General features: G+C 55.7%; 1 protein-coding gene across 1 annotated transcript; it reads right to left on the bottom strand.

Moving 5' to 3' along the window:
* Positions 1 to 4,171: 4,171 nt before the first annotated feature.
* LOC124092313 (zinc finger protein 77) lies at positions 4,172 to 11,874 on the bottom strand. Its single transcript, XM_058579228.1, has 4 exons — positions 11,730 to 11,874; positions 8,994 to 9,120; positions 7,588 to 7,753; positions 4,172 to 7,207 (listed from the first exon to the last, which is right to left on the bottom strand). The coding sequence occupies exons 2-4, from the start codon at positions 9,025 to 9,027 to the stop codon at positions 5,890 to 5,892; spliced, it is 1,518 nt and encodes a 505-aa protein (XP_058435211.1). The 5' UTR covers positions 9,028 to 9,120; positions 11,730 to 11,874; the 3' UTR covers positions 4,172 to 5,889.
* Positions 11,875 to 17,758: the final 5,884 nt, after the last annotated feature.

The following is a 17,758-nucleotide window of genomic DNA, read 5'->3' as shown; positions in this document are numbered from 1 at the left end:
TAGGACATCTAGCAAGTGGCATTTCCAGTGACCTCTTACAGAGTGATTACAAGTGTATGAATCCAGCTTGGCGCAGCGGAGCCCTGTAATCCAGGAGCTCAGGAGGCTTAGGCAGGAGGATGGCAGTTCAGAGCCAGCCTCAGCAAGAGGCCAAGCACCTCAGTGAGGCCCTGTCTCTAAATAAGATACAAGACAGGGCTGGGGTGTGGCTCAGGGGTCGACGCCCCGAGTTCCATCCCTGGACCAAATATATACCAGCTCTAGCTTAGGATCATGTCTACAGACACAACCACACACACACACTCAACTCGTGGTCATGGAACGTGGAGGGCGAGGAGGGTGCAGAACTGGGCCCCAGTGGCCACGTGGGTCAACTTACACTGCGCTTCCGTCAGTCTCAGTGACCCGAGAGCTCGCTGCCTCCTCAGTTTTGTTTTCACGGTGACGGGGATTGAGCTGAGGGCAGTCTGCACTGAGTCACACTCTCCAGGCCTCCTTCTGTTTCATTTTGAGAGAGGGTCTCACAAAGTGACGTGCCGTCCTCCTGGCTCACCTTCCTTGACAGGAAAACCTGTGGGGGGCTAGGCACCGTGTCCTCCTTCCAACAGAGGGCTCAGCCAGAAGGAATGCTTCCACAGTGGACGGTGTGATACCATGTCCCAATTTCCCTTCTCCAAGAGAACTCTACGGTTGGGCCTGGAACGTCCCCAAAGTCTCCCGTGGGAGGTGGGGTCCGCGTTCAGTCAGGCTCAGAGGTGGGGCTGTGGGGAGCGCTGGATGACGAGGACACCAGCCTCACCAGTGGATCGATCCTGTTGGGAGATGGTGGAGACTGTGGGAGACGGGGCCTAGTTGGAGGAGGGAGGTCACTGGGACATGCCCTAGAAGGACGTATCTTGTGCCTGGCCCCTTCTCTGCTTCCCCGCATAAGGTGAGCGCCTCTGCTTCACCAAAGCCTCCCGCCATGATGTGCATCACTGCAGGCCCAAAACAATGGAGCTGGCCGACCACAGACTGAAACCTCTGAAAAGGAGCCCCAGTGAATCTTTACTCCTCGACCTGGTTTTCCTCAGTTAGTTTGACACAGCAATGAAAAGCTAGCAGACACCAACTCACCAGTTACTAAAGCAGATGTTCCAGAAAGAGTGGAGCTGGAAGAAATGCACCATTATAATGGCAGTCCTGCAGATCAGGGCACCTTTAAGACGTCTTCCCTGGTTCCCAGCCTGGATGACCACTCCTAGCAGTCTCGAGTACAGAAGAGGCCCAGAACATCCAGTGTCTATTTTTGAAGATCAAGACAGACGACAAATATTCACAGTAAGCTACCACATATTAATACATGCAAAGGGATGTTACCTAACATGACAGTCTGATGCTTTGTGTATTTAAAATGTCTATTTTGCATTAACACCTAGTAACTGGGCGGACGATGTGTGAAGTGCAGTGGGAGATTTCAGTACACACGTAGAGTATCTGACGGTCAGGTTGGGGTGACTGGCTGGCATATCTGTTGCAGTGCACATTTGTCATTTCTTTGTGTTAGGAACATTCAAAATCGTCCGTACTTTGCTGGAGACTATAGAAGCTACTCCTCATGTCCAGCTGTGCTCAGACCAAGTACATTCTGTGTGTGAAGTACTACTTCAGATCACCTGGCCCAGGGCTGGGCGCGGCGCAGCCCCAAAACAAAGGGCTGCACCATTCTTCCATCACCCCCCACGTGGGTCACACCCACTTACCAGGGAGGGCTGGGCCTTTGGTTTGGGGACTGGCTAACTTCACTGACTTGGTACCCTCCGGCTCCATCCACTCACCTGCACACCCACGATTCTGTCCTCGAAAGGCGAGTCGTGTTCCGTGTGTGCCACGGTTCCCTGTCCACTCGTCCACTGAGTGGCGTCTGGGCTGGCCCCACAGCTACCTGTTGGGAACTGAGCTGCTAGGGACATCAATGTGGCAGCATCGCTATTCCTTCTTCTTTTTAAAAGAATTAAAAATATCTCGGGAAGTAACATGTCAACTTTCTCAATACTTTTTTTTTTTTTTTTAGTGGCAGGTGGACACAGTTCCTGTATTTTATTTTTTTGTGCAGCTAAGGATTAAACCCAGCGTCTCACATGTGCTAGGTGAGTGCGACCCTTCCTAGGTTTTCTTTTCTTTTTTTTAAAGAGAGAGAGAGAGAATTTTTTAATATTTATTTTTTAGTTTTTGGCGGACACAACATCTTTGTTTTTGTATGTGGTGCTGAGGATCGAACCCTGGCCGCATGCATGCCAGGCGAGTGCGCTACCACTCGAGCCACATCCCCGCCCCTGGGTTTTCTGTAGGAGAGTGACGGGCTCTTCTTGCTCTTAGCCCTGCAAGAGTTCCAGACGCCCAGGACTCCAGGGCCTTTCAATTGTGCCAAGGTCACGACAAAGGTGGCGGTGTAGCCACAGTGAGTCATGCACACAACTTTCACCAACGCTGCCCAGAAGGCTGCAGACCTTTAGGACACAGCAAATTCAGGAAGCCAGGTGACAGTTAAACGGTCCCATGAAGACAGATGGCCACTGTGTCAGGGTGTTGCATCAGTGTTGGACCCAACCACTTGCCTTGGAGGCGAGCTCCTCAGGACTGGCCGGTGGGCGCCATGCTGGGCTCAGGGTAGTCCGTGACAGTTCAGCAGATAAGCTTGGGATGCCTTGGATCTGGTCATTTCCGCCACTTCTGCTGGTGCTCCTCGCTCAGCTCGGGGGGCACTTGAAGAGCAATGGCTCTGCTGGACTCTGACAAAGGAACACTGGCGCTGTGTGGGAGGGTGTGTGGCACTGTCCACACAGCTGGGCAGCCTCTGTGACGGGTGCGGTCTGTGCCCTGGTCCTGCTAGGTGCAGTCCTGCTCTCAGGCAGCCCCGGCACAGCCTGGGCTGCACTGTGGCTGTTGGTGCCAGGGCAGAGCCTGGGGCCTCCTTTGGCAAAGGGGAGAGAGCGAGGGGTGGTGAGGGGGCTCGGGGGCAGGGAAGACGGTGACCAACACACCACCACAGAGGCTCCTGGGGGACCACAGCCGGGCAGCGAGGAATGAAAAGCTGCCCCCGTTTGTGTCCCGTGAGCTGAAGTGCATCCTGCTGTCAAGTGTAACTAACCAGAACAAATTCTAAAATGTTAAAAAAGAAGAAAGAAAAAGAAAGAGGCTGCTCAGAAAAATGCCCAGAGCCTGGGGTGAAGCTCTAGGGGGACATGCCCGGCTGTGCCAGGGCTGTGAGCGCCCTGGCTGAGGGCCCCAGGTGTTCTCTGCCTCCAGACCCAAGACCTAAAAAGCACCCCCAGCTCCTCCTCACCCCATCGGGCTCTCATTGGCAGGACGTGCGTTCGTCACCGAGAAGCTGTGTCCCTCCACCCACTGCCTGGTCACGACCCCCGCCTCTCCACCGGGACTGCTCTGAAAGTCCTATCAGGAAGCGGCACCTTCCGGAGTCTTTCTCAGGTGCCTGTTTAACTCCACGACACTTCTGACTTGCTTTTCAGAGTGATTGGTGGTGTCTTGTTTCTGTCATCATCTGGAATCAACATGTCAAACGAGGGGACGGGCACAGTGGCACAGGCTTCCATCCCAGCTCCTGGGAGATGAGTGGGAGGACTGCAAATGGAGCCCAGCCTGCAACTTCTGAGGCCGTCCCAGAAGAGGAGATGAAAAGCACCGAGCGCTTGCCCAGCATGCGTGACGTCTGCACCCAGCCCCGGTACTGCCAAACAGGAGAGGGGACCGGGTGGGAATCCAGGCTGCCATGTGAGGCGCCTGGGGCCACAGTCAGCGGAGTTTACACCGTGGCCAGGCGGTAGATGATCGGGCGATGGGCATGGTATGCAGTGTCTCCCAGAGGAGTGCAACGAGGTTCTTCGCACACTCATGGGACACGGTGAGTGCAGGCCTGGGAGCGGGTGCCAAGTCCTCTGCACACACGCAGAATGCAGTGCCTCGAGTTCTAAGGCACCTTCCCAAGGAAACCAGTGTGAACCACTGTGACCCCAGAGAAAGGCCATCAAGTCCTCCACCTCGGCTCTGACTTTCCAGGTCACAGAGATCTGTGATGGGCTCTGAAGCCACCGGCACTAATGACACCACTACCTGCTGGGAATGTGCCGCAGTCTGGCTGGGCACAAATCACCGAGCCGCCACAAAGCACTTGTATGTTCAAACAGGAAACTTTATTGCTGAACTCCACCAGCACTCCACGCACACTCCCCTGGAACTCTCCCCAACGCCACCCACGCAGCTCCTCTCCGGCACACCACACCAACCGGAACTCCCTCCACCGGAACTTCACCAACCAACGCGAACTCCCCAGGAATTCCCGCGAGAACTCCAAAGTAGCGGGCGCCTGAGGCGGACAGCAGCGGTCTATATACAATTGAATCAATCCAGCATCATCTTAAGGGCTCGCCTCTCAACCATTACTCTGGCAAAATGCCAGGGGCCATTCCGACTGGCTGTGGCTCTCAACAGGAATGAAGTGACAGATCCGCTAGAGGAGCTGCCTCAGCAGCCCTACAAGGACACGGGCTCTCAGCTCCCACATAACTGTCAGGACACAGGTGCTCACCGCGGAAACCAGGTGACAGGAGAGCTGAGGGGAAGGGCTGGGGGGGGGGTCAGGGAACCACAGAGCTGCAGCCCAAGGGGAACCTGGGAGCACGGAGCCCAGGAGGGCCCGAGACGCGAGGTGTGTGGACAGTCTGCAGCACGTGCCAAGAGGGGTGCCGGGTTTGCTTTTGCGCCATTCTAGATTGGCAGAGATAATCAGAAAAATGTGCTTGACCTAGGACCACAGGTCACCGTGGTAAATGGGTGACAATTGATGAGACCCTGTCTCCCAATAAAACTACTCAAAGGGCCGGGGCTGGGGCTCAGCGGAGGCGCGCTCGCCTGGCATACATGAGGCACTGGGATCGATCCTCGGCACCATGTAAAGGTAAAATATTGTGCCCACCTAAAACTAAATATTAAAAAAAAAAAACTACTGAGAATACTGGTTATCCACTTCCACATCCCAAAACTCACACGCTGTCCTCTCGTGAACTCAGGACATACACTTTCCAGCCTTATTCATGCTGATGGCCAATTCAGTGGGACCACTGATACATGAACTTTCACCTTTATGCCAGAGGGTCTCTCTTCTCAGCAATGCAGTGTGTCCAATATCCGGTCAAGATCAAAATATGATCACAAATCAGTTGGGAAGAGACTCTTTGAAGAACCTTCCAGAATTACTAATTCCGGTGCATTACATGAGTCCACTAGCAGCAAAGGAAGACGCCTCTTTCCATAATGAAGAATGAAGAGAAAGGGGGACAGTGTGTGTCTGTCCAGTACCTGCACCTGTGGACCAGAAAAGCAAGTTCAACAACAACAGTCACATTCTGACCTCAAACTGGAAACAAAAGTAGGAATCAAAAGCTTCTCATGAGGGCTGTGAGGCCCGGGGGTCAAGTCTCAGCACTGCATACGAATAAGTAAGTTGTCATCAAGTAATATACAGAGAAAGCTTCTAATGTAAAATCACATCAAATTGTACACGGTAGCACCCATAGGTCCAAAATCATAACGTGTACTAGACAAGTCTACGTGGACGCCAGATTATTTGAGGTCTTATCTAATGAAATATACACAGTACCAGTGATGGCACCCAACAGGGGGTTCACTGTGCATGTCAGCAACACCAAGAAGAGACTTAAACATCAGGGAGCCCTGGTAAGCGAGGCACTTGAAGGTAAACGTTGGTAACAGTGGAGAGACTTCCCTCCCAGGTTTCCCCTTCTGAACTTAAATAGGGTCTTCCCTGGTGTGTTCTTCCTCTCCCAAGGGCTTCAGGCCGAGGGAGCAACGTCCCACGCAGCTGTGTCCTCAAAGCTCCTCTCCAGAGTGTGACCTCCTGTGGGCCTGCAGGGACGCCAGGTACCTGAAGGCTTTCCCACACTGCTTGCACTCGTAGGGTCTCTCCCCCGTGTGCGACCTCATGTGCACGCGCAGGGACGAGGAGCCGCGGTAGGCTTTCCCACACTGGGTGCATTCGTAGGGCTTCCCTCCGCTGTGTGACCGCATGTGTTTTTGGAAATACTGAGGGTGGCTGAAGGCTCTCCCGCACTGCCTGCAGCGGTGAGGCTTCTCCCCACTGTGGGTCCTCACGTGCTCTCGGAGGGAGGAGGCGCAGCCAAAGGCTTTGCCACACTGCTGACAGCCAAAGGGCCTCTCCCCGGTGTGCGTCCTCGCGTGGATGCGGAGGGAGGACGAGAAGCGGTAGGCCCTGCCACACTGGGCACACTGGTAGGGTCGCACCCCACTGTGGGTCTTGGCGTGCCTCCTGAAGTAGGTGGCGCAGCTGAAGGCCTTCCCGCACTGCTCGCACGCATGGGGCTTCTCGGCCGCGTGCGTCCTCAGGTGCGCTCTCAGGGACGAGGGGTACCTGAAGGCTTTCCCACACTCTTCACAGTCGTAGGGCTTCTCCCCACTGTGTGACCTTCCGTGTTCCCGAAGAGACGAGTAGCACGCGAACGCCTTTCCACAGCGGGTGCACTCGTAGGGCTTCTCTCCAGTGTGCGTCCTCGTGTGATCCCGAAAGGAGGAGTAGCAGCTGAAGGCCTTCCCACAGTGCGCGCAGCGGTAGGGCTTCTCCCCACTGTGCGTCCGCACGTGGTCGCGGAAATAGGAGGGGCAGCTGAAGGCCTTCCCGCACTCCGCACACTCATAGGGTTTCTCCCCGGTGTGCGTCCTGGTGTGCCGGGCAAGGTAGGAGTGATACTGAAAGGCCTTCCCACACACGGCACACGCGTGCCTTTTCTCCCCTCGGTGACCCCGCACGTGAGCCCGTAAGGATGAGGGGCAAGAGAGAACTTTTCCGCATCTCTTACATTTCAGAGACTGTTTGCTACTGGGACTTCTGACGTCTTCACTCGGTGCTCCCCCGGTGTCCCCTCGTTCGTGGGGTCTCTCTGCAGTGTCAGTTTTCGCATGGGGACCCGGGCTGCCGCCAGCTTGCTCACGTTCCTCACAAGGATGAGGCCTGTGTCCAGTGCGCGGTGCTTGCTGGTTCCTGGAGGCCCTTGCACGCGTGGTACATTCCCAGGGCTGACCTCCACTGGGGACACGCCTGCGCTCAGCGTGGCCCACGGCGTCTCCACGCTGACCCTCCGTCTGTCTGGAGAGGCCGTCCACCACACTGCCTCTGTTCAAAACAGGAAGCACACTGTTAAACCGCATGCAGGTCCCATGCTGCTGCAGCCCATCAGCAGGTGTGCACGATGGCTCTGGCTACTCCGCGCCATCTTCCTGCTTATTGTCAGCACTGCTGCCTCAGGGTCCTGGGCCCTGGGCTTCACCGGCCGGCCAGAGGCCCACGGCAGCCTTCACAATGGCACTTCCTGCCTGGGCCCCTGCTGGCGGGGCCGAGTTGTTCCAGATTCTCAGTGTCAACATCACATTGATAAAAGCACTCCTATGAAAACCCTCCACGGGCACCCACTGTCCAGCAAGGACGACGTGCTTCATTTCGTCCTGAGTCAGCCTACCACGGGAGAGGATGCTCACATGCCCGAGGGCACTCACCTCCAACACCTGTCCTGCACCTGGTCATCGCCAGGGTCTTCGAGCCTCCAGTTTTCTCCAAAAGCAGACCAGAAATCCCTTCTTGTAACATCGTCGCTGGATATTCCATTTCTCAAAATATACTGCTGAAAACGTGACCCGCTGGCTTCAGTGTGAAAGCCACAACCTGGGATAATCGGTGACACAATTATTTCTTGGGAAAAGAATGGTGAGATAACAGACCCCAGGTACATTTCTTTCTGTATTCTGACCCAGAAATTGGGGGAGGGATACCCCGTTTTTTTAATATTTATTTTTGATTTAAGTGGACACAGTGCCTTTATTCTACATTTACGTGGTGCTGAGGGTTGAGCCCAGTGCCTCATGCATGCTGCGGAGCGCTTTGCCTCTGAGCCCAGCCCAGCCCGGGAAACCCCATTCTGTAAGGTGAACCTGGGAGTCAGAAAGCCTGGGAGGACCTTGGTGCTGGGCTTTGTCAGGGCAAAGGAAAAGCTCCGATGCCGCCTGCTCCCTGTGAGACAGCTCTACATGGTCGGAGGCTTACGCTGACAGCACCAAGGGAGGCCTTAGGCAAGAGGCACAGCCCAATCCTGCCACTTCCAGGGGCGGTGAGAGGAGGGACAGGAGGAGCAGGGACCAAGGGCGGACTTGGTCCCTACACCTCTCATGCAAAACTGCTCCTCGAGGGTTCCTTCTCGGACCCTGGAGGGATCCCATCTCGGTCCCCAGCTGCCACTGGGAGCTCAGGCGGGTGTGAGGGCTGCCACCATGTAGAGAGGACACAACCAGGGCAGGAGGGAAGGGCACCACCTGGCCTGCGCAGGGCGGCTCCGCTCCAGGCTGCTGGGGCAGGAGTGTGGGGCTCACTTCAGCAAAGCGGCCACATCGCACGTGGCTGACCACGGTGGAACGCACAGGAGTGACCCACAGAGCTGCTTTCGACGCTCCAGAGTGACACTGGAGACTGTGCCCACTTACAGAACTCAGGGACCTCAGGACGTGGCTCATTGGCACATGACCCCTCACTTCAATCCCTTGCAGCAAAAAAAAAAAAAAAAACCTGCTAAGAAAAACGGCAATAAGATATAAAATTTTGTTTCATGGAGAAGACTTTCTTTGTGTGGGGGGGTACCAGGGACTGAACTCAGGGGCACTCAACCACTGAGCCACGTCTCCAGCCCTATTTTTTTTGTATTTTATTTAAACAACTCTCTCTGAGTTTTAGCGCCTCACTCTGCTGAGGCTGGCCTTGAACTCAGGATCCTCCTGTCTCAGCTCCCAAGCCGCCGCACGGGGCCTCCTGGAGAAGACTTTTGTCTCTCTTCAAGCATGCTCCAGTTTCTTAGCCCAAAGGAAAAAAGACAGACATATTCTCCCCACACAGGGAAGGAATGCCGCCACCCCACCTGCGGAGGCCAGGTTCCTGCAGGTCTCCAACATCACGTCCCTGTAGAGGTCCCTCTGAGCACCGTCCAGCAGGGCCCACTCCTCTGGGGAGAAGTCCACAGCCACATCCTCAAAGGCCACTGGGTCCTAGAACATCACACATTCCGTTTCAGAAAGGCACGGTCCCCCCCGTCATGCAGGGAAGGCAGAGGCGGGCAGTTGGGGACACTGGAATCGACTCAGGAATCCTGAGCCCTTGGCCCTCACACTGCTGTGCGCAGTGACAATGGGCAGCAAGTGGAATGCCAGGCACCCTGGCGGGGTGCTGTGGGGCCAGGGGCAGGGGCAGCTGGGGCGAGCCCTCACAGTGACTGAGACGGCAGTCAGGACAGGGAGAGATGGAAGACATCACCAGTTAGGTGACCCATATGTGGCTTGCTCAAATCTCCCAGCAGCCAGACCCCAAAACCACCAAGGGCCCATCAACTGACACGGCTGAGCAAAATATCTATCCATACTAAAAAAAAAAAGGATGCCCATGTGCACCATTCCACATTGTGTGGGTCAGGACTCACTGATCCCAGCCGAGAGACCCTGACTGGCCCTGACTGTGAACGGTGTGGTCAGTGGCAAAACAAAAAGAATGGGGGGGTACCCCGTTTTTTTAATATTTATTTTTTTTATTTAAGTGGACACAGTGCCTTTATTCTACATTTTCGTGGGCAGGGGTCTACGCTATGGATGGAAAGCAAGCAGAGACGGTCCACTGGGTGCTCAGGACCCCCACTCCTTCCCTCCAGGTTGTGACTTAGAAATACTCATAAGCCTACCACCTGTTGAACATGAGCTTCTCCCTTAGTGAGGCCATCATAGATTTACTTAGTTGGCACAGATTATACTCTGACTGCTCCAACTTGGTGCATATCCAAACCAAACCACAGGAAACAGGTTGAGGGCCACCTCAGGACAAAACACCCACAAACACATCTGCATCAGGAGCCCCCCAATGCTCAGTTGCTTTCCTGAGCAGATGGCTCCTTCTGCCATTGCACCAGGGGCTGGAGGCCCCAGCAAGGGAGGCTTTTGAGCCAGCCCAGGTGCACCACTGGGGCTCAGCTGAGACACTGTCCTCAGACCCCAGTCCCCAACCAGGTGATGCACCTGCTTCACACTAAGCCCTTTGAGCGTGTCTGAATCAGAATGCAGCAGAATCACACATCCACCCTATGTTCAAGAATGGGGAGGGCAGATTCTAAGAAATGTATTATCCCTCCAAGATCCCTTAAAGAAAACAGCATCCACTATCCTTATCCTCAATACTTACCCTCACGATAAACTGACAAATTTAAACTGTGAATCAAACTGACACTTCTCAGTTTTCTGGGTTGTGTTTTGCAGAAGGGGCATTATGCTCAGACACTAAAGAGAAGTGGCACAGAGTCCTGCATGGCAGGGTCACTACAATTTTTACACTCCTTTCCACCCAAGTCTTCACCTTCCTCTCCTGAGTTGTGGGGTGGTCTGTGTCTTCCTACAATTTTAATGGAAAGGTAATGAATGTTTCCTATTTTGAGACGTTTTTCCCCAAAAGCACACTCAGGCTAAACCCTGGAATACAATCTAACAGCAACAGGCAAAAAACAGATAAAAAAACTTCCCACCTTCATTAAGACAAGGAAAAGACAAGAGAAGCTGCTATTTACAAGGAATGGAAGCTGAGCTGGATCAGGAAGCACTGGTGCTGAGCTGTGACAGGTGCCACTAGCCACAGCTGGCAGTGACCTTGAGCCGGGGTGAGTGTGTGCTCCCGGAGACAGCAGAGGGGAAAGGAATCCCACCCTGTGTTTTGGAGAAGGGTTCTGCAAAGCACATGAGCCGTGAAGGGTCGTGCCTTGTGGGCCCAGGAGATCAGACCCAGACCCTCCAAATTCCCACCCTCTCTCACATACTGGATAGCTGAACTGCAGGTCCCCGCTGACCAACTGGAACAAAACGTCTGATAGGCAAGCCTTGGCTTTCTTCCAGGGCGTGCATGAGGGCACCCTGAGCCTGCAGACAGCCCTCCTGAGAACCAGCTGGCATCAGGCGGGGTGGACCAGCACGCCTAGGATGCCTGACTTCATCAGTCTTCCCACGACTGGCTCTTTCTAGCCTTGTTTAGGCCTCCCCGAAGGAAAACTTCTGACCCAGGTCTTCAGATGCTGTGGACCTCGCGAGAGAAACACTCTCCTGTTCCAGTGCGCCCTCTGCCCCTACCGCAGTATTATGGTTGCCGCTTGCAGGAGACCCCTCCCCATGTGGCCACAGTCCCTTGTCCCCTACATCCAGTCCCCCAATAATCCTTTTCGATACAAGTCTGTGCGGGCTAAGTTTGGATGTTTTATTTCACACGGGCTTCGACCAGTGTTCCAATCCCCTCTTACCAATCGTCACTCGGGGAACGTGGGGTGGTGCCAGCACAAAACTGTAACCTGACCGCCTGTCCCCGCCGGCCTCCCCCTCACAGCTCCTGTTCGCCTGTCCTTCCCTGCTGGATTCCGAGACGGGGCACCCTCTCTACCGGCCACCGCCTTTCCGAACAGCCTCTCCGTTCAAGTCTGGCTTTGATCTGGACAGGCGGCAGGGCAGGTCACCCCGGGTCCGATCCGCTCCCTAAAGCCCCAGGCTGTCCCTCCCAAAACTGACCCGGGGCCCCTGCCCGCCCCGCCACCTCCGGAACTAGCCACCAGCTCCTCCCGCCCCGACCGTCTTCATACACGGACGCTGGGACACTGTCGCCCGCGGCCCAGGCGCCAGAGCTCCGCGCCGCCCTCCGGGTGTGGCCTCGCGGAGCCGTGGACTCCGGGGCGCAGGGATCCGCAAGGCCGCTCGCACCCGCCCCTGGGCTCGGGCGCCGCCCGCTCTCACCATCCTCCGCCCTCCCGGGCCCGCGCTCGCTCCCAGTGGCTGGCGGACCGCGCGGGCACCTTCACCTGGGACGGCTCAGCCGCGAAGCCCCGCCCCGGCCTCTGATTGGTTCTTGCTGCCCACGCCAGAGCTCTCAATTGGACGGTTTCCTCCCGGAGCTCTTGATTGGCCAGTACGCAGGGCGCGCTCCCAAACTCGCGATTGTTCCTGGGCTCCGCCCCGTCTGCTCTGATGGGACGGTTCTCCGGGTTCCGCCGACCGCGGCTCGAAGGACGGACGCGCCGGGAGTTCCCCTGGGCCGCGCTTCCTGTCGCCGCGTCTGTGTCTGGGTTTGCGCTCGGCTCTGCTCTGCGTCCTCCTGGACGTAGGCACCAGGTGTGCACGGGACTGCAGACTCAGTTTCCTCCGGGGGACGCCCAACCCGGACAGGACTGGATGGCACAGGGGACCTGGGTGCCCGCAGGGTCAGAGTCAGACAATGACATCACCACGTGGGCTGAAGTCGGCTCCGAGTGCACGTCGGGCCGGGGCACTGGACGCTCCGCACGACTCCCCGGCGCACGTAGCTGGTGCTGGACACCAGGACCGGGGACCTCAAGAGCCCTGCTGCACCGGGGAGGGGCCGCAAACCTCAGCCGCCAACAGGCAGCAACTCAGATCAGCACAGCAAAGAGCTGAGGGCTGCACCCCCAGGGTCCTGACCCTTGAAGAACCTTTTAGATTTGCTTTTGAGGGTGTTCCTAGAGGATTTGAGAATGTAAAGGCTGCAATGTCCCTGGGACAATAGTTGCTTTGGTTTTGCTTTTCCATTTTGCAGTTCCTTTAGGTAAAACCTAGTTTCTTGCCTGACAACAAAAAGCAGCCAGTATTAAGGACCTCCACGCTGGAGAAATCCCATCTCTCTTTAAAAAAAAAAAAAAAAAAAAAATCTTAGTTGTAGGTGGACACAATACCATTATTTTACTTACTTATTCATTTTTTTTTAATTTTTACACAATACCTTTATTTTGTTTGTTTTTATTGGTGCTGAGGATCGAACCCAGGGCCTCGCCATGCTACACAAGTGCGCTACCACTGAGCTACAGCCCCAGCCCCAAATCCCATCTCTTCTTGATACCCAAGTTTGCTTCCATATTTTTGCAGTATTTGGTGGACCCTGAGGCATTGGCTAATCTGGTGATTAACCTCCCTTAGAATCCTGTGAACCTGCACAAAATTGGAAGCCCTGATACCAGGGATACCACTTCAAAGCTTGTCTCAAAGCTTCTGATACACCTGTCTGTCAGTTCAAACTCAGAAACTTGTGAGCAAACCTCCTCTGGGCTTGAGAACTGCAGTTCAGAATAACATAGCTCGAGAGGACTCTGGGTGAATGCTCAAGGGAAGGAGAGGAGCAAGGAAACTCCCCAAGTTGCCTGAAAAGAAAAGTGCACAGATGCTATCCTCATGCTAAATCTAGTGGCACTAGGCTGTGTGGATGTGACTGGTCATTAGTGGCAACTGCCTAGCTGCAGTCCCCAGTGAGAGATGTTAACAGCTTCACAGACCTTGACCTGGTTCAAAGTCAGTTTCCTGTTAATTTTCATGCCCAGCTGAAGAGTTCACTTTCCCGCCCAGCTGAACCTGTCATCCCAGCCACTTTGGAGGCTGAAGCAGGAGGATCCCAAGTTTGAGGCCAGCCTCAGCAACTTAGCAAGACCCTGTCTCAAAAACTAAAAAGATCTGGGGATGTGGCTCAGTTGTTAAGTACCTCTGGGATCCATCCTTGGTGCAAAATAAAATAAAATAAAAAATAGAGTGCCCCTGAGTTCAGTCCCCAGTGCCACTAAAAAGAAAGGGTTCACTTTTCTAGGTAGCCCTTTAGTACATGCATAGACCTTTGTCCCCCAATGGCCTCCCAACTCTATTTTGAAATGCTCCTTAGAAGTTGCTTTTTTCAGACTTTCTTCTGGATTCCACACATTGGGTTTGGGATTGTCTGTTCTGTCAGGGAGCCTTACTGAAGGGGTATGTTGCTTGACTACCTAACCCAACCTTTTGGTAGACACCCTCTTGCCACTGACTGTGAGCCCCTTTTAATCCTTTTTAACTGATTTTTTAAAAAGTAGTAAAATCCTGGGGCGGGGTTGTAGCTCAGTGGTACAGCACTTGCCTATCATGTGTGAGGCACTGGGTTCAAATCCCACCATCACATGTAAATAAATAAAATAAAGGTCTATTGACAACTAAAAAATTTTTTTGTTTAAAAAGTAGTAAAATTCTAAATGAGTTTGGTTTGAACCTGAAAATCTGAAGGAGATCCAGATATAACCGGGCAGGAGGATTTCAAGGGCACTCAGGAACTCTATAGCTGACCCCAGCCAGCCTGTTCCTCTGGACTTGCCACGGGGGGAGATGGTAGAACCAGCAGAAGCAGATCCGGATTCCCTGGACTCGTGCTCTGCGGCTGCTCAGAGCCTCCCACGCCTGTGGCCGCAGTGTCTGCGTGTGCTACAGTTAGGTCTGGCACGTCCCCAAAAACCTATGTCTTAAAGGAGGGTCCCTAACTCCGTGCCATTGAGAGGTGGAGGGGCCTTTAAGAGTCAGGGCCCCGTGGGAGGGCTTGGGCCACTGGGGCATGTCCTTGAAGGGGAGGTGGGACCCTAGTCTCCTCTATTACCTCCTGGTCATGAGACAATGGCTATGTCAGCCAGGCACGCACACCACCATGATGTACCAACCACGGGCCCAAGAACAAGGGAACCAACTGGCCGTGACTGAGACCTCTGAACCCTGAGCCCAAACAGACCTTCCCTCTTTATAATTTGGTTATAGAGAGAAAAGATTTAGCCAGATGCAGTGGTGCATGCCTGTAAACCCAGTGACTTGGGAGGCTGAGGCAGGAGGATTGCAAGATAGAGGTCAGCAATTTAGCAAGACCCTGTCTCAAAAAGGGCTGGGGATGTGGCTCAGGGGTTGGTTAAGGACCCCTGGGTTCAATCCCTGGTACCAACAAAAAGAACGAGGTTCATGTTTCAAAGCTGCCTGACCTCTGCCAGAAACCATCTTCCCTTTTCTCCCACCCAGCAACCCCATAAGGAACCTCAGGCCCCGCCCCAGCCTTGGAAAGGTAGCACAGAACTGCAGAGCTGGGGGGGGGAGCTGGGGGGTGGGACCCTGGCTAGCCCCAGGCCCAGCCCGCGGGCATCGAGTGGGGGCCCTTGGGCAGGTGGGCAACCATGGACCGCACAAGGAGGGCTCGGACTGTTTCTGAGCACAGACACGTCAAGGGGACTGAGGTGGACACTGAGGCCTTCACACGGAGAATCATCTTTGCAAACTCGGCCACTAGGTTAATTAATCAGTTTCCTATTGCAAGTTGCAGAGTTGGCTTGTTCTCTTTTCCCACCTTCTCCATTCATGACCTCATTCCCGTGCCTGCCACTAACAGTCCGCCCTGCGCTGTCCCCCACGTCAGCGCGAGGCTCTGTGGTCTCTCCCAGACCTCCGCCCACCCAGGGCACCCCCACAGACGTGCGCTCTGATGTCATCTCGCGGCCAGGATCTCCTCCATTTCCCAAACGCTTAGGCACTGGCAGACTTGGAATCTCCTATCAATTTTTCGTTAATAACTTTACAAATGATCATTTATCTGTTAACCAGCTGCCGGTTCCACTTACGTAGAGGTGCCCGACTGCCCCACAGGGGACAGTCTGCCGGAGGGCAGCGCGGCCTGGCTCAGCTCTTACAGGTGGTGGGCTTTGGCCTCCCTAGTGTCGCAGGCTGGACAGCTCCGCCAACTGTCAAGGGCCGTGGGAGGCTGGTGGCAGAGTGCGTGCCTGGCATGCAAGGGGCCCTGGGTGGGGCACCCGCACTGGAAGAAAACACGGCCTTGCTGGCCTGGGCACCAGTTCTGCCAGAGGAGGGGCAACTCGCCCTCTTCCCTGCGTGGAGGACTAGGTCTGCCTCCGCCTGCAAGCCCTGGCCAGCACCCCCGGCTCTCGCAGGGGCCCAACCCGTGGGCGACACCCAGCTCCTCCGTCTCTGCCTCCCCAGTGGCTGGGACTGGGGACCCTCTGAGTGACCCACGCCTTCCATCCTGAAGCGAGAGGCTCCGACCGTCACTATAGTGACCTGGACACTGCCCTGGTCCCGGAGGTTGAGGACGCCTCGCCCCATGGACTGAGCTCCGCCCACCCGTTCCTTGGTGATGTTACCCCTGTGCCCTGTTTGGCACAGAATGTTCCATGGAAACGCCCTTTGTGTGTCCCCTTCTCTTGCTCTGCCCTTGGGGTGGCCTACCCAGGTGTCAGTCAGCCTGCAGACAGTGGACATCACCAAGCTAGACTCCGCCCCCCGAAACCTGACTCTGGCCTCATTAGAATGGCTTCTCCTCAATAAAGGGGTCAGCACGTGCTCTCGCCCTCTCTTTCCACGGACCCTGAAGGTAAGGGGAGCCATCGCAGGACCCCAAAGAAAGGTCTCTCTGTCTCTGTGTGGTCATTTCACGCAGCCCAGTCCCCTGGAGGGACCCTGAGTGTTCTAGTGGCGAGGGACGGGACACAGGACGACGGGCAGGTGCACTGTGCCCGTAAGCCCAGCACCCTACAGGGGCCCCGGGCTGTCGGTGTGGGGCCTCACTGCCCCTCTCCGACTGCCTCTCAGCCGGGTGACGTCCACTGTAGAGGCCAGCCACACTGCGCTTGTGCACCTCCTGTGATGGACAGCCGAGTCCTTTCCACGGTGTGGCTGTGGCCAGTGCTGCAGGGAGCGAGCTGTGGGCCATGGCTACTCCAGACCAGTCCCGAGGCCCAGCTGGCCCCAGGCGGTGGGCTGGCCCTCTCCGGCCCTCCAGCTGCTGGAGCACTGCGCAGGAGTCCAGTCAGACATCCCGAGGGCCGGGGACGTGGCTCAGGGCTACAGCGCCCCTTGGTTCCATCCCCAGAACTGGAAAAATAAGATTCCAGTCAAGTTGCAAGGAACGCCCAAGGGCCAACGGCCCTGAGGATGGGGCAAGGGGGCGGACTCTGCCTCCTGCTGTCAACCCACCCGAGCTACAGGGCCAGGAGGGCGGCTGGGTGGACTGGTCACCCGGCCAGCACAGGCCCCGGACCTGACCCCGGGCACAGCGAGGGGAAAGAGTGAAGTCACACACTCGAGAAATTCGCAGATCCGTAAAAAGGCGACAGGCCGGGGGACACAGCCAGGTGTCCAGCCATCGGGTTTCTCAGCGGGAGGGCAGGGGCCACTCCCTGGAGAAACAAGTGGGCCAGCGGGACGGCACTGCAGCAGGGGCAGTCGACCCTGCCCACGGCAAACACAAGGCCAGCTGAGGGGACCACAGACCCGAATGTAAAGCCAAAGTCATAAAAGAAAAAAGAGGGGTGAACTGCCCTGGCCTCGGACGGGCAGAGGGTTCTTAGTGCAATGCCAAGAGACACGGGAAAACAGGACTCACGTCACCAGAATTCACAACTCTTGTGACCCAAAGGACACGGCCAAGAGAGAGGAAAGGAAACCCCGAGAGGGAGCTGTGTCTTGAGGTCCCACCTGCCGCGGAGCCGGCTCCAGAGCCAACAGCCTTCCTGCTCAACCGAGCAGCCCAAGAAAGGGCGGACCTGAGGAGACGTTCTCCCCAGGAAATCACATCCATGGTCACGATCACATGAGAGGTTGCCCAGGGTGATCCGTCACCAGGAAAATGCAGGCCACAACCACAGGGACCCTGCTTCCCTCAAGTGGACAGCCAGGATCAGAGACGGTGCGCGTACCGTACCGCGTGGGGCCCTGGGACTCCAGGCTGCCCTGGTGGGGATGCAAAGTGGTGTGGCCATGCTGGGAGCCATTAGCCAAGTAGGTATGACAATTTTTCCTTGCCAGCGTACCCCATGTTGCTGAC

This window comes from Marmota monax, unplaced genomic scaffold (assembly GCF_021218885.2).
Source record: "Marmota monax isolate L192 unplaced genomic scaffold, Marmota_monax_Labrador192_F-V1.1 WCK01_AAM20220418_F8-fsc00102, whole genome shotgun sequence".
NCBI classification, from domain to species: domain Eukaryota; kingdom Metazoa; phylum Chordata; class Mammalia; order Rodentia; family Sciuridae; genus Marmota; species Marmota monax.
Note: the sequence above shows the minus strand (reverse complement) of the source record. Positions and strands in the feature narration are given on the sequence as shown.

Coding starts and splice junctions, on each gene's coding strand:
- LOC124092313 (XM_058579228.1), bottom strand. CDS start 9,027: ATGTTGGAGACCTGCAGGAACCTGGCCTCCGCAG. Junction 7,754..8,993: donor CAGGAACCTGGCCTCCGCAG/GTGGGGTGGCGG, acceptor CGATTATCCCAG/GTTGTGGCTTTCACACTGAA. Junction 7,208..7,587: donor GTGCAGGACAGGTGTTGGAG/GTGAGTGCCCTC, acceptor TGTTTTGAACAG/AGGCAGTGTGGTGGACGGCC.